The sequence below is a fragment of the Scomber japonicus genome, chromosome 12, assembly GCF_027409825.1.
Source record: "Scomber japonicus isolate fScoJap1 chromosome 12, fScoJap1.pri, whole genome shotgun sequence".
NCBI lineage: Eukaryota > Metazoa > Chordata > Actinopteri > Scombriformes > Scombridae > Scomber > Scomber japonicus.
The window spans coordinates 14,210,211-14,235,343 of record NC_070589.1 but is presented as its reverse complement, the minus strand read 5'-3'; the positions used below and the strand labels follow the sequence as shown (position 1 = coordinate 14,235,343).

The following is a 25,133-nucleotide window of genomic DNA, read 5'->3' as shown; positions in this document are numbered from 1 at the left end:
TAGACAAGGGAATAGATTTCTGCTGATTCATGAGCAGAGAGCATAGGTGCCTTATCTTAGGCTCATGTCTATTAATGTGGTGTTATTTTATTATATCCCATCTCACCTTAAAGGATAAATACCATACATTTCCAGCAGATGGCGATCTTAATCTTTAGTTGAATGAATAAGTTTAGTAATAAAAATGTGTTTTTTACTGTGTATTGTATTGCAAAGTGAAAATTATACTCTTCTTAAAGTCAGTTGATTTTATGAAGTATTAAAGTTTGTCTGTATTAATACACAACATGTTAAATTCTCAGAAAAGCACATTTATTAATTTTGTTCATAACATTAGGAAAACATGAACATATTATTCTTGTTTTTTGAACACCTGAAGACAAACCACATCTTCACACGACAGCTCCTGTGGGTAGAAACAAAGTGATTACATTAATATTATTAAGCAGAGGGATAATGATTATATTTATAGCATTCACATTTTCCTTAGAGTATGTGGCAGTCACATAATGTTCAAACACATTTCTTTTTTTTATCTATCAACTAAGTCACAAAAAGTCAGTACTGTGAACCCACCAGATAGAGTTTGTCCCCTTCAATCCAGTGCTTCCAGGCACGGTTGGCCTTCTCTCCTTTCTGGGTGCACACCAGTTTGTCCCCCTCCCAGACAACCAGACACTACAAGGCAACATATACTACATTCATTAAACAATATACTTAATTTATAACTCAGTGTGTATTTTTATTTAGTAATCATATGTGCTCTGTTCATACAAACAAAATTATTAAATATATCATTAAGAGTACAACAGTTTTCATCTTCTCCCTTGCTTGATCAAACATGGCTCATGGCCTTGAGCAGTGTCTAGCTGTTTATTTGGTTCAAGTTCTGTATGAAAATTGAAGGTGACATTTTGAGAAGCAAAAGATGTTCTGGCCTTCTTTTCTCTTTGGACCTTGATTTTCAAATGACTTATTTTTTATTTTCCTGGTGATTAAGCACTTACCATTGTTGGCATCTTATGTAACTGAATTACAGTACTTTTTTTTTTTTTTTTTTTTGCCTGCTTGGGGGCAGCTAGAAAAAAATGCTATTAACACAGCATGTTATTACATTATAAACTTAGCTTGGTGAACTTGTTAGCAAACTGCTGTTTATTTACACATCCAGCAGACATGGAGCAACATTATCGTTCATTCACTCATTCCTCTCAGCACCACTATTCTTCTGTTTTTGTTCTCCACCAACTCATTAGCTAATTAGCAGCTAAATGCTCCACTTTGTTCATCAGCCAGTCACTAACTTTATCTGCCTGTCATTGATGTTGGTCAGTTAGTGTACCATGGGTTGTTTTTTTAAGTTTTTTTTACTGAAATCAGTTGCTTGTGATTGAAATTGCTACTAAGAGAGTGGTAAGTGTGAACCAAATTGGTAAAGTAAAAGATGCTATATAGTGTTAGAACTGAAGGGGAGCTGCAGTTGGGTAAAAGTTCCTTGCAGGTTCACATTTTTCATATGCTCTTTTTTTCATTACTACAAACAACAAGAGTAATGGGAAATGTTGACTCATCAGACAAACTATTAGTGCTCTTGCCTCTTCTTGGACTCCATATGTAAGAGATCTACTCTCATACCTTGATGCTTCTGTTGTCTAGTCCTTTGGTTTGCTCATCAAACTCCTCTCCTACAGTGAAGGAGAGCTCATAGTTCCTGAAGGTGCTCAGTGTTTTAAAGTTGAATTTCTCTCCATCTTGGACAATCACTTTGGTCTGAGAAAGGGAGATTGCGATTTTCCGTGTCGCAAAGTCAATATCTAGGGAAAGACACAGAAAGACTTGATTATACAGTCAGGTCAGAATGCATAGATTATATTTGATAGGAAATGAGTTAATGTGGAATTGATTTCTATGTTTAGTCTTGTAGTATACTCTTTTATGGAAATGGCTGAAAAAAATATGCAGTTGACTATAGCATGATTTTAAAATCAGATTAACTATGGTTGTTGTACACTCGATAATTTGCTGTAAAATCAGTGCCATAGAAAACCATTTTTCTCTTTAGCTCCAAGGCAGATGTACAGCTTGTCCAACATGTCACTTCACAATGTCAAATTATTTACATATAATTAAGACATTAAAGTCAAAAATTAAACCCAGTAAAATAAAAATATTTCTTACTCAATGCTTTCAAATATTCCTCAAATTTGTTATTGGTTTCCAGTATCCATTTCCCATTGAAGTCTACAGGCATTGTGGCAGCTGGTGACGCTGTTGTATGTAGACTTTAGACAGTGTGACGAGGGGGAAGGTGCAGGGTGTCCTCCAGCTCTTATGTGAGTCCGAGGGCATGAGGGCGGAGAACTATTGATAAGTGAGTATAGAGGTTGAATGGGATTGGCAGGGGCAGTTGTTTTGGAGGGGGTTGGGGAAGATTACCCCTTTCTTTCTGTCACTGCACGGTCTTCGGGGGAGGTTATCAAGGGCATACACGTGGGTGCTCACACACATACACACACACACACACACACACACACACATACACACACATATATCATCGCTCACTCTTTCTCCTACACTGCAGAAACTACAGTGACAGTTTGAACTTTGTCATGATGGACAGTACAATGTACAGACGAGAAGCTATTTTGTAACATCTGTCAGTACAGTCTGCTCTTTGTTTGATTTTTTCTGTGGCAAACTCAAATACTAAACCTGAATAAACTAAGCTTTAACAAAACCAGAGGGTTAATAAAGTTCAGCTTGTCTTGCAGTAAAATATGAACAAATGATATGCAATTTCCCAATTTTGCTCTCCGATTAAGTGTTAAAGACTAACGAGTGAATTATAGATCCCCTGCAGACATGTTTAAAGACATATAAAAAATACTCTGCTTTGTATGTGTTTTTTCAATAGTGTAAAATTCTTACAAGCACATCTGCTCATTCTGCCTCATTGAAAAATCTAAAATCTATAAATATGAATTCACAGGACCCTTGTTCCTGTTTAAAACACATTTCCTGCCCCAGTGAGCAGTAAATTGACCTTTTCTGATGGAACTGTGCAAGTTGTATGACTGACTTGTATTAACGCCATTAATGTGGACAGTGGACACAAGACGTCTCCTACTTCAAGAGCCCATTCAGTATGTGCATTTCACATGATTGCATCGCATTTGTTTTCATATTGGATCACAATTAGCTTACACATTATTTGTAGTCTCATAAAATAACACAAAATAACTTTGAGGTACACATCTTAAACCCAGACTTAAGGTGAACCGAGAGAAATGTCTCCCCTCAGTAATGTACATGAACAGCCTTCTGTACAGTGAAGGTTAAGCGGCACCAATGAGACAAACACATTTTATGAGCAGAGGGGGACTTGAAAATTAAGCAATAACTGAAAAATTCTTAAGCGTGTTGAGCTATTCGTCTGTTGATAGTCCGTTTTATTGAGAATAAATGCAAATGCTGATTTCACTCTGGCATCAGACTCTGCTTTGGCCTCCCCTCTGAGAGCATAATTTTTGGACCAGCTAAAGCAAGAGAAGGGAGGGATCAATAACAACTCCCTGGGGAAGCATAAATAAATAGACCCTGCAGGTAGATGCTGGCATGGTGGCGGGGAGTGAATGCACAAGAAGCAGCAGGAGGTAGAACAGCAAGGCGAGAAGCAGCAGTGGCAAAGAATGAGCAAGTGAGCTGGACAGCTTATATAGACTGCCCAATTGGTAGTGGCAATGCATAAAGTGAGCTGACGGATTAGCTGATTCGGAGCACAGCGTGGCTTGAGTTCTCTGGCTGAAGCTCCACAGGCTCCTCTTCACTCACTGAAATTCTCAACTAGAGGCCCTCAGAGGCCTTGTGCATGTCTGGAGAGGCATTTTCAGATAAAAGGCACTTCTAACACTAAGTCTATTGGCCTGTGAAACATCAATTAATTCAGTGGGCTGTCTGGTTTTATAGCAGGATGCTGATTTGCCATACAAAACATTTCCTTTTCCAATGAGTCTGTTCAACCAAATAAATAATACAAGGTTTAAAGTAACTACTCAGGAAAAGACCAATTACATTACTGAGCACTGCTTCCTTTATTGATTGATTCATTTTACTATCAATGGCACAATCCCAATGGAATTGGGAAAGATATACAGTATATATACACACACACACACACACACATTGTATCTGATAGCTATATTAGATTATAGCTATTAAAAATAAAGATGTTTACAGCCCTCAACCACACCCAAATCTTCACCTTTTTCCTTTCTGTATCTCAATCCAAATCAGTCCTTTCAGGAATTTAAAAGGGGATTAAGCATTTAATTCCCTGTTCCCTTCACCGTGTCCATAACTTTACCACAGAACTCTCAGTGTGGCTCACCATCATCAGATCAGCTACACTAGCAGTATACAATGCCTCCAATATATCTAAACATGTTAATCAAAGAAGCACCCACCCTGAGACAGATATACAGTGTTGCATTTTGGGATATAACATAATACACATACTGCCCCGCCCCTTTGAATTGGCATTAGCAGAGAAGGCAACCATCTTGATGGATATACAGCAAATCTGTTTTTGGTGAAAATAACATTTGTAATAGAAAAGTATGTGGGTAGATACACAGATGGAGGGATGTATAAGTGGACCAAAGGGAGGCTGGGTGGTATGTTCAGAGGGATTTGTCTGGTGTGTCAGTGTGAGTCAGCTGGGGTAACCGTCTCGTTCAACAACAGCCAACTTAAGTCTTCTTGAAGACCTGCTTGGAAACAGCTCCTGCAGCTCTCAACTCCTGCAAACAAATAGCAATTTGAAGTTTTTAGATTAATCTGAAAAGAAACAAGAACAACCAAAAGCTGAACAACTATACAATATATTGTACATTTTTAATTGATTCCATATAGGGAATCAGTTTCATGATTGATTGATTGTGAGCCCTGCTCCTATCCCTCAATGCTGCAATCACAGCCTGGTTAAGACAACCTGAAGTCAACCTGTGTACAAAAGACTTAGCAATGGTAAAGGACAGGACAGGTTGGGGATGGATTAAGGATGCTAGGAGGGTATTGCAAACACTGAATATGAAGCCCTCCACATAATTCTGAATTATTTCTGATCCAATCTACAGTTTGTTGTTCTCTTGAGTAAACCATGAATCTACAAATTATAAACCTTTCAGTTTTCAAATTTGAGACAGTATATCCAGATGATATATGCAGATGATCCAGTGGGTTTCAAAATGGGTTATTAAGTTTGAGCGGACAGTTTGTTTCCTCAGCTCACAAAGGAAAACTGATAAATTCAGAATGACCAACACTGGAGATGTTTTCATTTCACAATCACCTTGCAATACATTTTCTGCCACAGGAGGCCACTGTTGCTCTACATTCAAACGTGCCACTAGCTCTTGGGAACTTTCCACTAATAACCAATTTCATGACTGCTGATTGAAAACATCTGTTGGCATCACTTAAACCAAATAATTTGGCAGATTATTTTTGCTTAGCTTTGATAGCAGTAATCACACTGAGGGAAAATCTGATAATGCTGAGCTAATGAAAATGGTAATGTGCTATTCATTACTTTAAAGTCTATTCAGATGCAAATGCTTTCATTACAGGCCACACTAGGCCACACTATGAATTTCACAGAGGAGATGTAAAATAAATAAATAAATAAGTAAATAAATGAGTTATTGAAGTCCTTCTAACAGAAATTAGATCGGGAAAGTCAAGATAATAAGACAGCAGAGGCTGATGTTGATATGTACTGGATCACTGGAAGTCTCAGTTCACGATGACAGAGAGAAGTGCCAAATAAATGAGAGGCAGAAACTTAATGGCTTTTCATTTCACAATATATAAATAACTTTTTATCTTCCATCAGTGTTTCTGTTTGATATGCCGGGAGCACTTTGGAAATAAAATATGTGTCTCCCTTTGAAATTGTACCTTTAGAAGCCCTTCCTTATGTGGAAACAATAGGATTTATCTGCCTGTAAATGAGTTAGATTCATATACTCGTATGTCACTTATCCTGTGTGCATGTGCCCCTCACAGAGCTGAATATTGCTTCTGCTGGAGCTGGTGGGCTAATTCACGCTGGAGTCACACATAAAAATATATGCACTGCACATACAGAGCTGAGAGGCATTTTGGATATGGATTAAAATGTCCCAATAGCATACATGAATATTCATGACAGGAACCGATGTTTTCTTACCAGATGAAGCTCATCTCCATCCACCCAGTGGGTCCAGCCTCTTCCTTCAATCTCTCCCTTCTGCACACACACCAGCTTGTCTCCCTCCCAGGTGATGGTGGTCTGAGGTCACAGGTCAGGGAGAGAGACATGAGCGTTAATATAATATGTTCCACATTTATTTAACACTGTAGCTGGATGTTTCCACTCACATCTCATAGATTTAAATATATGTAATATGCTGACCTGAGAGGCTCCATCCTCCTTAATAATTCATGTCTCTTACTAATTAAATAATTACAACAATTTCAGATAAAATCAGCACATACGGATGCACGTGACCTTCTCTCTCAGCCACCCTTTAAACAGCTTATAGCTTATCTATAATCAGCCTATCAGCATACAAAAAATGGGTTTGTCTTGGGGAACAACAGATAATCTTTGATCCTATTCAGTATTCAGTGACACAATCCGATTAAATACATTTTACTCATTTCTTATTGCAACACTAAAGTTCTTTTCCTGCAGGATCTGACACATCTTATTCCATTCCAGACAAGGGTGTGAAAAGTTGGTGGAAAAGTTTTTTAAGTCAGTAGGTGTAAGTTTTGTATAAAATGGCTGAATCATGCCACACCATATGCTAATTACAATCTGGAAGTATGCCACCAAGAGGCTTATACACACTGGGTTTTGCACCCATAGGATATGTAATAATACCACAGGTACTCACACTCTCTAGATTGTGATGTAATTGAATTACATATATATAACAAATAGTTCAACAGGTTTTCCAAATTGGTAAACATTGCAATGTAGTATGTATACATTCATAAAAATGTATTAACCCTCCCCCAGTCCAAATTGCTCACCATGCATTTCCTGTCATCTACTCCGGACAGATCCTCCTCAAACTCTTTGCCCACATGGAAGTCCATGTTGTAGTTTTTGAAAGTGCTGAGGGTTTTGATGACTATGTGGTCTCCATCGTGGGTGATGTCCTTGTCAGGCTTCAACAAGGTGGCAATTTTCCTTATGGCAACGTTGACATCTGCAACAGGTCCCCAGGAGAAATGGAAACATGAATAAGAAGAGGACAGTGAGGAGCTGGGAATTTTAGAGCAACTTCAGACGAATACAGCTGGGTCCAAAAGTCTGAGACCACATTCCCATAAAGTGGTCTCAGACCCTACTGTACATGGATGTCCAGTTTTTAGAAATTGAATCTGCTGCATCAGATGCATCTATAGGCCTACTTGTACAAGTTTGAAGATTTAAAAAAATGTTTAGTATTAACATTGGTAATAACTCGTCTATAGCTATTCCACAACAGAAATTGTATATAAGATCAAATTTCCATTTGCTTCATTATGGTGAAAACAAATGAATGAGATACTGTAATCTGCAAAATATCTACAAATCTTCCTATACCACAGGAGGAATATTGCTTGGAGTATTGGAGGATTGTTTCAATTGTTTCATATCAAGATCATTTTTTAAAACCTGATCAGTTTTGATGTTTGCAATATAACTTTGTCACTTTCTTCTTTAAACACGTTAAACAAACTCACCGAGAGCCTTCAGGTACTCCTCGAAGTTGTCATTGGAAATCATTTTCCAATATCCGTTCAGATCAACAGGCATCCTGGCTGTTTTTCTGCTAGTGTTCTTACTTCCAGTGAATGTTGTGGTCCGCTGTAGACGGCTACTTGTGAGCGAGTGCAGAACCTGGCGTCAAAAGCCTCAATTTTAACCGGACTCGCTTTAATCCGATTACTTACTTTGGGTTTCACTGCCTCCCACCGCGCTCACTCCATCTACCCTACGTAACCCCTCAATCCGCACCACGCTTTCCCTACACGCATTGTATGATGGGAACACACTGCATGCATATACAATACACTTGTGTGCTTTATCTTGCAGAATGCTTACTTTGCCTATATGGGATTAGGATGAATATACATCCTTAATTAATCGACATGGGGCACTTATATGTACTTCCACGTGTGGCAGAGTTGGCCTGGACCTGCTCCTGTTGTATAAAATGAGGCCTTTTTCAATTAACTTCATGTCAGGGGTGTAATCATCATGCGGAACCAACATCAGCCTAATGGAATACATCTTACCCAGAGATCTATTAAAGCATTGATCAGCTTTTGAATCAGGCTGAATGAAGGGCACAGTTTGGGTAATATTCACTATACAAAAGCAGAATCACCTGAGCTGAAAATGATCTAACAGCCAGCAACAATTAAATGTCGTACAATACGCCTGCCACATCTTTTGTCTCGCCTAAATAACTCAATTAATTTGATAATCTCGCTTTCGTGCCAGCTGCAGCCAACACAGTCTAAATCCTTTCTGACTATGGAGAGCAGACAAAGACACACAAACGCACACACACACACACACACACACACACACACACACACACACACACACACACACCAGTCTTTCAAAGGATGCCAGTCAGTGGCCTATCACAGTGGTGCTTTCAGCAACTGGCCTCAGAGAGAAAACACCTCCTGTAGCTGAGCAACTGTCAGGATTACTTTAAATCCTTTGGTGGAAAAAAACATACAGGCCTCGCAGACACACAGTGTGGATGATAATGGAGGGGAACTGAATAGATCCGGAATGAAATGCTGCTGGGAGGCTGCTAGAGTGCAGAGACACTCCCGATGTGAGGAAATTAAAAACAGGAATTCAGGCCGTGGTCAAGGCCATCGCTACTGTAGCTTTGAGGGTAGTGTACTGTGTTTTTCCCAGATAATTTTAGGGTTTAAGGAACCTGGTAGGGAGACCCCCAGGGTTCTTGTGGTGGAATAAAATATTGTAGGGGAAATCCGAACAGGTTGGCAAACTGTGTGCACGGATTAATCTTGTGCTCTGGCCTGTCCTGCTCTTTGTCATCACCTGAACTGTGCTTTAATACAGCTGTATTCACGCTTTAGTTGTCCTCATTTACATATTTTCTCTTTCTGTTGCCAGATAGTGAATGATAATGAAATTTGATGGCGGCTCATACATGCTGGGCTGTGTTTACCAGCACGCCTACCAGGCTGCTGCTGCTGCTGCAGATAAGATCATTATGTTATGATCACAACACAAGTTATTGACAGCAGCTGGATTTTCATGTCAATATTTTTCTTTTTCTACCACATGTAACCTGGGTAATTTAGACTTTAACAATTGGAAAATGTACTCATGGGGCACCCTAGTAACCTAGTGGTTAATATATAACTGCAAAGTCTCTGCTTCAGTTTACTTACATACACAGAAAAGTAAAATGCCCAAATGCTTTCAATGGTATTTCATAACTGGTGTCTTTTATGATGTCTTTGGTGATTTTTTGACCTTGAGTACTTTCTGACATCAATATCAATAGTTTATTCATAAGATTCAGTTTTGTATTGCTCTAGTTCTTATATTCTCTATATAGTTTAATGTATGAGACATTGTATGATTGTCTGTTTTGATAAAGGACTGTGAAAACAGCAGGTACAATGGTAGAAATACGTCGAGTAAGTCCAAGACTTTATCATTAACCCCCTGACAAAGACTGATGTGTTGTTTTCAGACAAATAAGGTATGACAACAATATCAATAATCCAAAGCCAAATATTTTTAGTCTGAACTATGGAATTGTAGTAATGTGGTTTAGTCATTCTAACCCTGACCCTTTCTGGGGTTTCTGGGGTTGGGGTGCTGATGGGGACACTTGGAACTTGGAAAAAAATGGGGTTATGGCCCTGTTTGGTTTGTGATTTTATACTTTTTCAGAGAGAAAGACAAATAACAGTCAGACAAAAAGGCTCCAAATATATAGGATTTTATTTACATTCAACAATGTGAAAAGCAATGTGAAAAACTATATGGTATGGAAAACTTAAGAGATGCATGTTCATTCAACACTGGCACAATGATGAGGCTCAAGATTTGCAACATTGAATGTCCTTGATTCGAAACACACCACAGAACTGTGCAGATGGTTCCTACTGAAAACAAGTGATGCCTGGAAAAAACATGAAAGTTGTTGCAGATGTTTGCATCTCTATCACACTGCAGTCCAGTGGAAGTAAACAGAGCTTCCAGCCCCTGTAGAGAATCACTGATCTGTCAGTGAATTCCCACTTCAAGGATTTCAGCTCAGTGCTGCAGCAGTCTGTCTGTCAGTCATCCAGACTCTTCACTGGCTGCTGTGCCTGTTTGGCGAGCGGCTTTAGCACCATGCCCTTATTTCTCCTTTCGCTGTCCTCGGTGTAGAGGTTGTGCTGGTGAATATATTCAATCACATTGTCTGGGATCAGGTATTTGACACTCAGCCCCCGTCTCAGAGCCCGCCGCACCTCTGTGGCGCTCGTCTCATTCCTCACCCATTCCCTCACCAGGTAAATGTTTTGTCTGTGGTTTGAAAGCGTGTCTGATTTGTGTACAGCCAGCTCGGGCTGCAGCCCCCCTCGACTGACGCAGATGAGGCCAAAATGCCCAGCCACCTCCTCCACGTGGTCGTCCCGCCACAGGCCTGGGATTTTGAAGGTGTCAAGGAAATCGGCCCCGCACAGGAGCTTCAGTTGTGGAGCGGGGCCTGAGGGAAGACGTGGTTTAATACTTTTAATATTTTCAAGAAAAGCATCAAAATGCAAAGAAATAAAAAGGGCTACATGTTATGTTACAAATATGTTGTCATGTCTGATATTTTGAAGCTAAGTGTTGATTTGCAGTGTGGGGCCAGAGCTACAACTCAACATGATTTGATTAATTTTCAATGTGGAAAATGGCCCATGAATAATATTTCTACCAATATTTCTATAAATGCATCTTTAAAATAAGGGGCTTGCCACAACCTAAAATGCTTTGTTTTTTATCTTCAAAATGTATTTTCAGTGATAGACACAATTTTCACATTTCTGATGTTACCCAAAAAAATAATCATTCAATGACGACATGTCTCAGTCGTCATTTTGTCCTTGATTTCCAAAGGAGCTAGTTTTGGACATATGGAAAAAGTCCAGTGAGTGCTTGCCACCTAGCTAGTCCTCAATCAAGCTTAAAAAAATAAGGAATGCAATAAAAGTACACACACTGCCTACATTACTCAACTGTCTCCTCAGAGGAAGCCTTGACTTTGGAAGAGCATATTTGAAAACTGGAGGCAATGGTGATGTGAATGGCAATGAAATAGAAAAAGAATGAGTCTGGACACTGCAAATAACAGAACATGACTAAAACTGAATTATGGGGTTTCAGAAATTTCACTTTTCAGATATATTCATTGTGCTGTAGGATAAAGCAAAGCATAACAACACTGTTAACCCAAGCAGTCCAACACCCATATGGCTCTACATTAAATGGACTGAAAAGGAAAAAGCACTACACAGAGAGACATATTTTTCTTCGGTATGCCCATCATTCCAAACAACAGTTCTGATTTTATTCCCTTCATCTCAGTTAAGTGTTGTGCAGTGTTGTACAGCAGTGATCAAATATCCCTGTACCTGATTCTGATAAGTCATAGATAATCCCCTACCATGTTCCTGAATTCTCATTGGCTAGTTACTAGTTATACAACAATCGTCACACACCTCACAAATGTTATAGCTATGTAAATGTGAGTTCAACACACACACACACACACACACACACACACACACACACACAGACACAGACACACACACACAAACCCGTAACCCTAATTCTGTTAGGCGGCTTGCTAAAAATGTGATAAAGCAATATGCTGCAGTAAAGAATGTATATAGGGACTAATCTACGAATCTACACCAACATCTCCAGGTATTTGCTCATTAAAGTATTTTACAAATTGATATTTTCACCTGATGATGGTGATAGATGAAAAGTAAAATAGGTGACAGGGTGAATTAGTGTCTATTGAATTCCATGGAAATCAATCAAATGGCGGTTGAAGCAGAAATCAGGTGCTGGCGTTACATGAAAAGTATGAATTTATCCTCTGGGGAATACACGTCTGTACAAAATGTCCATGGTAATCTATTCAGTAGTTCTTGAAATATTTCAACCTGGACCAAAGTAGGTAGATCGACCAACAGAATGGCATTACCATCCCTCGAGCCACGCCACTGGCCTGGCTAAAAAAGTAATTAATGTCTATGTCTTCAAATTTCTAATCATGCTGGAACACAACATGCAGAGAAGAGTTCATGGACGGCAATGGATATTAAAACTAAGTCAGGGGTCAAAGAGTTTCTGAGCTTATCCTAAATTCCCAAGAGTAAAAAGGTTCTTACTTGAGAGAGGAGTGGAGTTTCCATTGGAGTGGTTGTGTGTTCCCTTGCTCTGCTCATATTCCTTTAAGATACGGCCATAATGATACCTGCCCAAATACCAAAGGTGTGAGAGAAGAGAGAGAATTTAATCATTTAAATGTTATATATGGCACTGATACAATAATACAATAATATCCTTTCTCATTCTGACCTTGAGTATTTCTTACTTGATCTTCATTAATTATCAGAAGCTGGTTGTTTTACTGCGTATTACTACTTTTCAAGTACTCATTTACTATTTCACTTTCACTAAAACTTTTTTGATCAAAACATTATGCCAATAAATCCTCATCAAACTGAACTAAATTAGACAGAAAGATAGAGAAGAAAGCATGAGTCACAGAGGATATTAGAAAAACTTGAAGTAAAGCCTCTTAAAGGTGACGTATTAGATTTGTGTGTGTGTGTGTGTATTGTGGAGTGAGATGATGTGTGACGTGGCCGGCTCACAGCCTCAGGGACAACAGGCCACTTCATGCCTTGATCAGCATTAATGTTGCACAAAGGTGGCTTAGAGACAACCAGCTTGGGGGAGTGGGGGCGGGGGGGGGGGACTCATAAGGGAATTTATGTGAAATGGGGATCAGAGAAGGAAAGTGAACAAGGTGGAAGAATGATGCAAGTAGGAGAGATCCTTTTAAAAATATTCCCAAATCTTCAAGCATTTATAACTTATTATTTCACAACATGTAGTGTGGGGTGTACAAAAAGCATATTTCTGTACAGTAAACTAGTTGCAATAATACTCAGATATTCTTTCACATTCACATCACAGCTCCTCTGCCTGCCTCTCGTCACCCATATTTATGTCCCGGGCAGCCTTTTACAACTACACCATTCCCACTCGGCCAGTGAATTAAGCAGCCCGTGGCCTCAATTTCACCCCATGAAAAACCCAGAGCCTGACATCAGTCCAGTCAAGTCTGGCAGCCCCAAAAAGACGACAACCTCGTAATTTTAGGCTCAGGGAACATGGCAACACTGTGTTACATAAACAGTTGAGGTTGGCTTGATGCAGGACTAGCAGGGGCAGCGTAGAAGAATACATCCCAGTGATATGTACTGCTGCTGTAGTGAAAAAAAAAAAGTTTTTATATCCTATTGGGTATAAAGGAGGTGAGAGGAAACATATAGGAGGAAATGAGTTAACACTGTGGTGGCCCTGTTTTTAGACTTTAAGAAAACTGCATCTTCTAGTAGTTGACAGGGACAGTTTGGGATATAGCAATTTAAGTTTCAGCTGATATTGAAATGGCAAGGGAAAGATAGGTCCACTCAGAAAAAAAGAAGTGAAGGACTGACACTACAGTATATTGGACTTTATATTAAGGCTGAAATCCATTTACTAGCCACACATGAAAATCTAATCTCATGGTAGCTGGACGCACATAGCAATAACCTTCATTCAGTGAAATTTGACGAGTAAATCTCCTCTCTGATTAATCACTGGAGTGCTGTGAATTACGGAGGGAGAGGGAAGTACTGAAGGCAGGTATTACAAACAACTTGTGTAATAGTGGATGTAATAATAATCAGTTGAGGTGTGTTGACAACAGATGACAGCAGAGACTAAATTAATCCAATACTTTGATGCATGTTTCCTGTAGCAGCCTCTCATGAACAGAGCACTTTTAACGGTCTAACAACTGTTGCTGTTTCCTACCTCATGGTGACCACTGTCTCCGTCCAGTCTGGCTGCTGGCTCTCCCATTCGTCAACTGTGACCCAGTCGGAGCTCTGGAGCGCCAGCTTCGCCATAGCAATTCGGTGCTTAGCCAGCACCAGGCCTTGCTTTCCATAGCCGTCACTCACTGGAGACACAATGCCACCCACCACCTGGTAAAGGCCTGAAGGGAGAGGAGATAAATACAGTTTTTCTGGGTCATGACAGCCGATACAGAATTGGAATACAAAGCAGCAGATACAGTGATCTTGAAGAGATACTGATGTTAATACCATTAGTGCTTTGTCAGCTCTCAAATTGGAGAAGTGCTGCACATGCAATTGATGTTTTCTTTGTACTTGTTAATGAAATGAAGTTATCAAACAATGAAGTAATTTGTGGCTTATCATTTAATTGATATTTAAGGTTTTAGAAACATCTTTAAACTAAAATTGTTCAATCCAACCCAATGCAGTAGCACATTGTGCTAATTCTAGTGTTAAAGGGTTACAGAACAGGTTGATTTGCAACTGGATGAAAGCAGTTCATGTATGCAGCTTATAGTGTTTTCTGATGGTTACTCTCAAACCAGTCAGCTAATACCTTATACGTAAAGGTCAACAAGGAATCCGTAAGAGCCTTATGTATGTTCCTGCCCACTCAAGTGCTGCACTGTGCATATACTAATAGAGCATTGTAGAATAAAGGCATTGATTCAGGACCAGTATAGCACATTAAAACCATGTGACATGGTTGGTATATTTATTCTGATCAGCTGATGTGATTTAGGATGTAAAAAGGTAAATGGGTTGAGTTTATATAAGGAGACTGTGTCCACTGACACGGCTGTTACATGGGACTGTGTGTGGCAGCACATTAGAGTTTACTGTGGGTCTCTGCAGTAAACCAAAGTTTAGCATGTCTGTACATTTGTAAACTCCCTAGAAAATGTATGTTTCCTTTTATGTTATTGAGTAATTGATTTGTGTTAATTGACTTTTTTGACACCAGGGGACAAAGGACTGAGCTGAAGAACAAAGCCTAGATATGCATCATAAAATTGCGATGGCTAATGTGTTAGCAAGAAAATTCGTACTTTTTATATCGAGAAAGACAGAACAAAACTAGTATTCATGTGGACTTAAAGTATTATTCAATCTCATTTGAGTTCTGTCTTGTTGTATACAAACAGAAAAGTCATACACAAGGAATATTCAGTTTTGCCATGTTTCTCCTCAAACCAGAAACCCCTTCACCCCCCTACTTACACCTCATCCTGCAGGCCTATTCAACAAGGAATAAGAACAACATACTGCTGCATTTCTGTATATTAGTACAGATAACAAAGATAGAAGTGACAGTAGATAAGTAAATAAAAATAACATTAAAATTTTGTATGAAAACAAAAAACATAGACAATAATACAGTAACAAATTATCATAATGAAACTCATATGGAGAAGAACGAGAAAAATGTAAATAAGATTTAAAAAAAAAACCCATAGATAAATAAAAGTAAATATATAAATAACAAATGACAAAAAGAAAAAGAAAATCAGTTGTTAATAGTACGGAGGCTGTCTCAAGAGTCCCAAGTAATTCATAAATTCATAAAGTATGAGGCCAAAATCTAGGGTATGCACGCCTGGGCAGCAAGTCACTCCAACACTGCAGGAAGGCCCAAAGCTGATTCTACTGTGAAATTTCACTGGCAGGCAGCCAATCAAAACAGCTGATTAACGGTTGCCAATGTGAATAGAATCTATCAGTGAAACCTCTAATGGAAACTTAGATTCTTCCAGTTTGACATCAATGTTAGACTTCTTTCACCAGCTAATGTAGTTGCTAACTTTGTCTGCCGTGTGGTGCCTGGCAGGTAGTGTAAAGTAGGTTGGAAATAGCTTGTTTGCTGAGAACAGTTGCCTGCTGTTGTTGAAAATCAGGCTGATCAGAACATGTGAACTATGGCCCATAAAATGAGAGACTACAAGAGTCTATAAATGCCTTCAGAGCTCCAAAGTTGGCTTATGATTCTCTGTAGCTTCATCACAGTGAGCCATATATTTCAAAATACACGTATGCATTTGATTCAGTGTCTATATAAAAATATAAAAAAGGCGCACATTTAAAAAGCAAATGGACATCTTTAGCCTACTACCTTTTTCTATTTAAACTAGCTCTAAAACTAAACTTTTGATCTAACCTGTGCTGTGCATGTGGTCTCTGGCCAGCTCAAACAGCCTCATGTGCTGGTTAGTGATAGGATTAAAGGAGCCGCAGGCTAACAAGACTAGTGGAACCCGGTGGACGGCCATCCTGGTTTAACTTCACACCGCAGTCAAAGAACCTTGGAGAAAAGTAGAGGGAGAAGTCATTTAGTGTTTTTATTGTGGTAGTCAGACGATGGGGCACAAAGCTGACTGTGGACTGAAGGAAGAGTTCTCTAGATCATCCAAAGAATACAAATTTTATATAACTATAGCTGAAAGTCAGTTTTTACTCATATCTACCTATAATCGTGTTGTTATATTTGAAGAGTTTTTTTTATTTGTCTTTTGGTGGGAGTTTTTATCTCAAGAGAACTTTACACAACTTTAGCTATGGGTTTGTCTCTCACTGACCCCAGTGAGAGCCAAACTCATAGCATATATATCCCTACCCATTTATCATCGGGACACCAAGCGTAACTAGAAACACTGGCAAGAATAAATGTGGTGGCATTTAGCTGGAGTCAGACACTGGAGGAAGGGAACTATTGCAGCAGCATTGTATTTTAATGTGTACATGTAGATTGTCTTAGAGGGAAATTAATACTAAACACCACATCCTGATGGTACACATTAATTGGAATGATGGTAGCTTCAATCAGCCACTCTGACAGGTACCACTTTAAACATAGGCTATAGTTAGTCAGTCAGTTAGTTAGTTAAACTGTTTGCCTTGTGTATGACTAATCCAAAGTTTTCCTACAGCTTTTGTGTGCTTTTGCTCAACTACCGTTTCAGGCTAAAAATTAAAATACTGTTTTAAAACAAACAAACAGGCCAGCACATTTTGAGCTTGTCCCACAACACGGCAAACTAAAGCACACTGAAGCCCATTGCATGTGCACAGACTACAAATAAATGACAGTTGCTGCAGTGAAATGAGTGGCATCTACATTTCAGATAAGACAATAAAAATCAGGGCTGCCCGTTATGAGGTCAACTGACTGACATGTATTTTTTTTTATTATTTCACGATGAAGCACTGGATGTTTAGCTCTGTGTTTAAATAAAAAAACATCTCCAAATAAAGTCCTAATGTCAACAATGAATGTAGCTTTTGTCATATAACCAAGTCCACAGTAATTGACTACTGTCTACATACTGAGCATTTAAGCAGTATTATTTGTCTTATACCGTGCTGAAAATCATAAGATGTCTCAACAAAAAGCCAACCTGGAGACTTTTTCTACTTGGAGGCTTATTAATGTTACCAATATCTGTCTGATTTAACTTTAACACATTCCTCATCTTCTTAATTGTATTATTAACAGTAAAAACATCTAGCCTTTTCCCTCCTACAGTTACTATCAGTTTTGTTCTCTATCTATAATGCAGGTAACATCTCATAGTACTGTTGGATCTGTACAAACAGTGCACATGCCCAGTTTGAGAGACACTGTTTTACGATGTGGGAGGCCTCTGTGTGTCTTTTTATTACTTAAGCTGATAAGACAGTGAGTTGACATGTTTCTCACATCTGCTAACAGCGCAATTTAACTGATAGGACACCAAACACCAAGCACGTTCAGTACACAGAGATGTCTGCAGCTAATATCAATTAGCTTGTCCGCTCAAACTACACGTAAAAGGACGTTTACAGACTCGCATGAATCTGTAAAACTGAAAAACAGTACATTCAAAGGCTCGTATAAACATGTAAAATGTCTAAAAAATAAGCGTGATAAATAACTTGATTACCTTTTCTGACATTGTAGCTGTTTGGGTATAAGTGCCACACTTATTCTCCTCCCTGGATCTGCGGAGATGCTGCACGAAGGTTCCGCAGAGAAAAATCCCGACTGCAGTGCGACCCCTGGTGGATGAATATTATTCTGAGCAAAGTGATGGAGCTCTCCAAGGTACTGACGCATTGCCTGGTCTTAATTATTAGTTTTTAAAATGTTTATTCATTTTATAATCTCAACAGAACCCATATCAACACACATTAAGACTCAACAACATAACAGCAACAAACAAACAAAAACACAACAAAAAACTGTCTAAAGTGTCCAGCGCCACCCCGTATATCTTTATCTTAAAAGACTTTACCTTTTAGTCCCATCTGTCAATTCCACATTGTGGCAGTAGAATGATTGTCCTTTATCCATTTCAGCAGAACACGTTTTCTTGCCAAAAGCAGCAGTTTATCATAAGCTGACCTTTACAGCGGCACAGTATCAAACACCTTCATGCTCCTGGTAACCTTTCATTCCATTGTTGTTAACTGCTTGTCAGATGAAAAGGAGAAGCTTTGTCAAACACTAATTGACTGTCTGTAGTGCAAGCGGCAACTGGTTATAAAATGGTTGTGCCGCAAATGGCTTTTCCGATATCTCTGCTTTGTCGTAGACGAACAAGAAAAACATTCAGAGAATGTGAAGGTTCAAGTAAATCTTTTGGCATTTCAGAAACCACTATTATGTACCACTAGAAAATAGAGCAAACCATTGTCAATAGGGGCAATAATGGCAACAGGAATTGCGTGAACATGCATTATGTATATGCACACACAAACAATTAATTTCCTGTTTCATCAGGCTATTTCATAGCATTGTGACTGTTGTTACTTTTAGTACTAAACCCAGAAATGAGTTTGAGTGTAAGGTCTATGCAGTGAAAGCTGGTTTCTGAGTCATATCTTGCAGTGCTGTTTATTAGTGAATTTAATTAGCAAGATATTTGTGGTAAACAGAAGTGTGGATGTATGTATACAAGATTGCTTTTGTGTGTGTGAGGAAACAAACACATTTCATCATGCTTCTAGGTTGAATCCTCAGATCGTTATTCATTCGACTGCTCAGTCAGTCTCAGTTAAAATCCACAACTGCCCTCCGTACCAGCAGAAATAAATTTGTCTGGTCCAATAATCTGTGATGCCACACCAGTGTTGCCGGTGATAGCTAGACAAAAAAGACAGCATTCAGATTCATTATCTATTTATATCTATATTATATTGTGATGGTATCTCAGGTATATATCTTGTTTCACTGTTTGTTGGTATAAAAAAAACTTTTTCACATTCACACACATTGATTATACTGTCTGAGATCTTAGAGTTTAACATGTGTATATTCAATGTTTTGTAATTTAAGTTCTTGGCAAAATTAAAGTTCTCAACGTTGTGAGGATGCAATACCTTAATGCCATCATGAAATACACCTACTGTCCCCTGATGTAACCCTAACCCTGCTTACTTGAAGACTTGGCCACAAGTAGAGCAACAAAGTGCTCCCTAAAGCATCTTTTCCCCTTAGCTACCACTACCCATGGAAACAGCCAATTGGGAGTATGTGTGTGTAAGTGGTTGCATGTACATGTAAATGTGGTCCTGCATGTATTTGTCCGTGGGTGTGTGTGTGTGTGTTCTATCTTTGTTATCCTCTTAACTCACTTGAGGTCTGCCCCCTCTCTCTAATCCCCAGATCCACCCAACAGACGAAGGAACAGGGGGAATAATTGAAGAACATACGGCCGTTAGAGAAAACCAGTGATTCTGCCACAGGGTGAAAACTGAAAGACTCAAATCTGTGAGGGGGAGTATAGCTTCGCTGTTTGGGCTCTTGTTAGGAGGATACAGCTGGAAAAACATCATACTGTAGCAGCTGCTTCATTTGATTAGAAAAGGAACATCACTGTAAAAAAAATGCAAAAATCCACAGTTCTCATTTCACTTAATCAAAGTGACAGCTTTTTAAATTTTTTTTTTAACATTTCCAAAATGTAGAGCTAACACAGGCAACTAATGGAGGATAACAGCTACATGAATTGACTTAGGATGCACATGGGTTACAGGCTAATCTGAATATCAAAATAGCCATTTAAGTATTCAGGTGTGGCACCCTTTTTAATAAATTACTGGATCATTTTACCTCTTTCCGTCTCTAACAAAATTGAGTAGATGGAGAAAAAAAACTTTTTACTTGAACTTTTCCCAAGTAGTTTCTTTGCTTTAAGGGGTGACAAGCCAGAGGAGTTGGGAAACACTGATTTACAAGCTGTTTCATGTGGTGAAAAACATGAATCGCAGAGGAATTAAGGTTCCCTGTATGCACACAGTATTATGACCCCTTCAGCTACCATAAATCACTTACTTCTTCACTTTGGGTAAATGTGGTAAGCTTCTGATGCTTGATAGCTTGGGGTTTATTTAACTGAATGAATAACTGTAGCTGTATTCCTGTAGAGGAGTGCAATTACTGGAAGCAAATTCTCCATTAGCTACAGCAGCTCTCTCCTTGGGTGTCAAAATCAAACTCTCCCCCCTTTCTTAACACTAAACTCAACACATTCACACTCATCGCAGTGTGGTTCCCCTACTTGCATTCATGTTTTACCACTTGCGCCTTCTCTTTACTGATCTAAGGGGAGCTGCCTCATTAATAGTCAAGTTAGGCCAGTTAAGCCACACTGAAACCGGATATAAGATATTTTATTCAACATAAAAGGTAAATATTAGTAGTAGTCTATCTAAAAACATTTTTTTGTGCATCCATAATCATAAAAATGTGACAATACAGTCAACATGACCATCTGGTATAACAGTAGCCATGTTTTGGTACTTTTATTTGACATGATATAACAATAACAAGAGACAGAGTTTTATCTTGAAGACAAATAACAGGAAACTCCCTCTCATTGACGCTGCTGCACTGACGCTCTCTCTCTCTCCGTTTCCAACATCCCGTGAAGGTCTCTCTACCTGCCGGGCTCGTGGAGAAACACCCTCGCTCTAAGGAGGTGATCCAGGTTTTCAGAGGAGGAGAGGACGGGGGAGACATCACCCAACACACAGCTCGATAACCATGCAGGCACTCGGGGTCCCTTTTTTGCTGTTTTCTGGGCTTTTCTGGGGCCACTCCTGCGCTCTCAGCGGAAAAGGTAGGAAAACGAAAAAGAAAGAGATGGGAGCCAAAAAAATAAAATAAAAATAAATTAAAAAAAAAATATCAAGTTGGTTTCAAAATGTTGCTGCTTCTTTTTGCCCTTGAGTTGCTCAAGTTGGCAGCAACGGTCCGTCTAACAACTTCGTAGGTATTTCAGGCATTTTTACGTTTGTTTTGTCCGTTTTTAGCAAAGTTGTGCTGAATATTTGTTAACCTCGTCCCCCCGGCTTCCCGTGGTAATTGTTGGTCGAGGCTCATGTGTGACGGTTGACACTGGGGCAATTAACGAGACAGGTGTGCAATTAGCCAGGTGGAAAGTTACAGCTTTGTTATCGCTAAGCAGTGACATGTTGGGGGGATACATGACAGTCAGTATCGATACTAGGCTGCAACTAATTAATTTCATCATCGATTATTTTCTCAATCAATTCCTCCAGTAGCCTATTAAATTTAAGAAAATAGCCTAGTAGTAAAAATGCCCTTCTCAGTCTCCTAAATATGAAGGTAACGTCTTGAATTATCTTGTTTTGCCCTAACAACACTCTAAAGATAGGAATTTACACAAGCCAAAAAAGCAGAAAATACTCACAATTGAGAGGCTTTAGTGTTTGGTATGTTTACCAGGGAAACAATACTTTAATGATTAATATGTTATCAAAATACCTGCAGATTTACTCTGAGATTAATTCCAGTGGACCAATTGATTAATTGACTATTGGTTAAATCTCAAATAGACATAACTCACATCAGTTTCCCACTGTTTATACCACAAGGACATCAGATAGTAGCTAAATATCAATGTAAGGCTGAAAGGTTACTTGGGAACTCCTCTCCTCCATAATATGTCGAGGATGCAACCTCATGCCCCAGTTTCCCTTCAAAAGCTAAACACCATAAACACAACATTCATTCAGGATTTCAGCCATTACGCTGCTGGTCATGATGGACTGGTTGGCCAGTGATCTAAAGATGATTTCTGTCTATAATCATTGATTAGTGCTAGAGAAGGGCAGCAATGGTCAGGGTGTTATATTCAATCACATCTTCACCCTGTGATACTCTCTCTCACATCTTCCTCTCTTTCTCTCTCTCTGTCTTTCACATACACACTGCCGACTGGTGTTGTCTGAGAAGGGCAGCAGCGGTTTACAGTGGTATTAATTGGGTCTCTGGAGTGAGAGCATGAGGCTGACTGGCTGTCTGCACTCAGCCAAATATTATCATTATTTTCCCTGTTTATAACAGACCTCAATATGACTGTGAGCCAGAATGATGGCTAACTAGGTTTAGATTGAGTTTAGAGGAGAGCCTGTTTTCTATAGAACCTAAAATGACCCATTCAATTTTCTAAGGTGAATGTGATGTGTGAACTCAGCTGTGATTGCCAGCATGTATCCACACATCACTGACTATGCAGTGCACAGATACTTAATCTGGTTTTGTGGCCAAATATCAGATCATTCAGCATGTTATGAAATTACTGGATTGGCTTTGACTCAGTGTGAAACAGTTTTCTTGGCATTGGTTAGTAAAGCCATTTTCAGGGGCGGGAAGCTTTGGGAATCTCATAATTTCATTCAATTCAGATTTTTTGGTGTCCAAGTCAATTCACAATTGATTCTTCATTCTAAATCAGTTCTGGATTGAGTGAATAGGAAAGTGGCACTAATTTTAGTCTCCCGCTCCAGTATACCGTGTGTCAAACCATTACTTGGTGTCCTTAGTCCCCTGAAATGCAATATGAAACATAACTGGCAATTAAGATAAATGGTCTACAGCCTTTTCATTTTAAAAAGATAACTGCATTAATATTGTCTGTATGAGAATAATAAAATGAGCAGGAGTGCTCCACTGTGTTGTTATTAATGTCTTGTCTCCAGCAGTGGAGAATAGTGTCTCTGCTGTACTGTTAGCTCCAGGAAAGACATCTTTGTCCATCACACTCAGTGGATGCAGAGTTTTTGTGGTGAAACAGACAGAGCTGAGAGTTTTTTCTTCACCTCAGAGTTGGTTTAAGTTGTTTAATGGTGCAGTGTGTGTTGGTCAGCTGCTCTTGTTTGTTACCTGCTGGTGTTTGCTGCTCTGCTCCGCTAACGTTAGCGTAGAAAGTATTCACAATATACTTAATCATTAAGTACAAACTTGCTTGCAACTGCTGCCTTTTGTGAAGATGAATTACAATATAACACTAGTGTGTGCATGCCGTAAACTGCTCCTGCACTACTCTTGTAGTTGAGTTCTGCCTTTTTCATCCACATCACATTATTAACTAACATTTAGAAAAATAGATTCTTGACATTTGTGAATTGAAGCAGAATTGCCCACGTCTGCATCTCAATGCATCTAAGAGTTGATTTTTTCATTTGTTTCCCCCACCTCTAGCCCTCTCAACATTTAAAGAGGAATAGATCAAGGCCTTTGTGTACTGGCATGCTGAATAAGAGAGACACATGAAGCGAGTTTTTGTGTGTGTAGATGTATTTACAAGCTCTACAAGCTCAGCAGAATACAGTATATGCATGAGACAAAGGCTTGCTACCGACTACCTTCACATAAGAAGACGGGAAATAGACCAGAGCAGATGAATGCCAAAGAATACAGCCTGAGAGGATTTGAGGGATGCTGAAAGGGAATGAAATGGGGGGGGAAGTTGAAAACAAGATCAGATTTATGGGTGTCTTTTCAACAGAGCTGTCTAGCTGCATTATCCTCGCTGGAGCATAAATCGCGATAGCGATGTTGAACGCAGAAGCATAACTCAGGTTTCCCTCTTCTTTATAATGTTAAATAATGTCTGGTGGAAACTGCTCTGCCTGTCCTGACGCACTTTTCGTCTTCACTGTCATGCCCCTTCTATTGTCTTTCATTCTTTTGCCTTCTCACTTGTGTTTTTCTCCCTGTCTGTCTGTGTCTCTTCCTTTGACTCTGCATCACTCTTTGCTGCGCTCCGTTGAGCTGATGCCATTCAGGGGGCAAATGTCAGAGAGAGAGAGAAGTGTTTCGTCATTCTCCTTCTTCACACTTCTGTCTCCAAGCTTGAACAGCCTCCGTTCTGATTTCCAGACTTGCTGCTCTCTCTCTCTATCTCTCTCTTTCTTTGCACAGCCAGAGATTCAATTCCAAAGTTTTATGGGCTTAAGTGAAATGTATAAATGGTGAGGCTCTCTTCTTTCTGTCTTACTTTGCCTTTTCTCATCTTGAGAGTGTCACATTCACACTCTATCTCTGGTACCTCTATTACCATCCCCTCTTCAGTCCCTCTTTGCTAGCCTGTCCAGATTTTCTCTTTCTTTTAACCCTGCTTTGCCTTTAATCCACTTCTCTGCACCCCAACCCTTGTCTGTCCTTCACTGTCCTGTTTGTGCTTTCTAATGGTTTCCAAAGGAGATAATATTTGTGTGTTTTTGTGTGTGAAAAGGTGTGTGCATGCACTGTGATGGCAGACAATTGTGTTAAAAAAAGACTGAGTACCCTTGTGTTTTGTACTACCATTTATAAATGTGTGGAGGAATGTCAGGTCTGTGTGTTGCTGGAAGTATATGCAAATGAGGGCAGATATGCAAATGAATGTCCTAATTTGGATGTTAATTACTCAGTATGGCTAATTATAATATGTCTGATGAGGCGTAAGGTGGAGGAGAGAAGTGTAATGGAAGGGCTGCCATAGGATGATGTATGTGTGTTGAAGAGAGAATAATTGTGTGTGTGTGTGTGTGTGTGTGTGTGTGTGTGTGTGAGAGGTGTTTGTGTTTGTGTATGCCAGTATTACACCAGCTGGTCCAATGGCCCCATTGGGGCTCTCTGGTCA

The 25,133-nt window shown here is 39.3% G+C and overlaps 3 protein-coding genes across 4 annotated transcripts in view; 1 reads left to right on the top strand and 2 right to left on the bottom strand.

The window, feature by feature from the left end:
* Positions 1 to 290: 290 nt before the first annotated feature.
* Positions 291 to 7,852, bottom strand: LOC128368513 (retinol-binding protein 1-like). 2 transcript variants are annotated; one of them, XM_053329348.1, is made up of 4 exons: positions 2,179 to 2,335; positions 1,636 to 1,814; positions 577 to 678; positions 291 to 406 (listed from the first exon to the last, which is right to left on the bottom strand). In XM_053329348.1, the coding sequence occupies exons 1-4, from the start codon at positions 2,249 to 2,251 to the stop codon at positions 353 to 355; spliced, it is 408 nt and encodes a 135-aa protein (XP_053185323.1). In that variant the 5' UTR covers positions 2,252 to 2,335; the 3' UTR covers positions 291 to 352. The 2 variants fall into 2 exon arrangements, with proteins under 2 accessions (XP_053185323.1, XP_053185324.1); XM_053329349.1 differs by lacking the exons at positions 291 to 406; positions 577 to 678; positions 1,636 to 1,814; positions 2,179 to 2,335 and adding exons at positions 4,749 to 4,799; positions 6,230 to 6,331; positions 7,081 to 7,259; positions 7,780 to 7,852.
* Positions 7,853 to 10,024: 2,172 nt separating this feature from the next.
* Positions 10,025 to 18,184, bottom strand: nmnat3 (nicotinamide nucleotide adenylyltransferase 3). Its single transcript, XM_053329347.1, has 5 exons — positions 18,141 to 18,184; positions 16,379 to 16,522; positions 14,177 to 14,360; positions 12,475 to 12,560; positions 10,025 to 10,796 (listed from the first exon to the last, which is right to left on the bottom strand). The coding sequence occupies exons 2-5, from the start codon at positions 16,488 to 16,490 to the stop codon at positions 10,381 to 10,383; spliced, it is 798 nt and encodes a 265-aa protein (XP_053185322.1). The 5' UTR covers positions 16,491 to 16,522; positions 18,141 to 18,184; the 3' UTR covers positions 10,025 to 10,380.
* Positions 18,185 to 21,244: 3,060 nt separating this feature from the next.
* Positions 21,245 to 25,133, top strand: part of clstn2a (calsyntenin 2a) — a 143,876-nt gene continuing 139,987 nt past the window's right edge. Inside the window, exon 1 of the mRNA XM_053329745.1 lies at positions 21,245 to 21,320. Within this exon, the coding sequence (XP_053185720.1) occupies positions 21,245 to 21,320 (76 nt within the window). The remainder of the gene's footprint in view (positions 21,321 to 25,133) is intronic.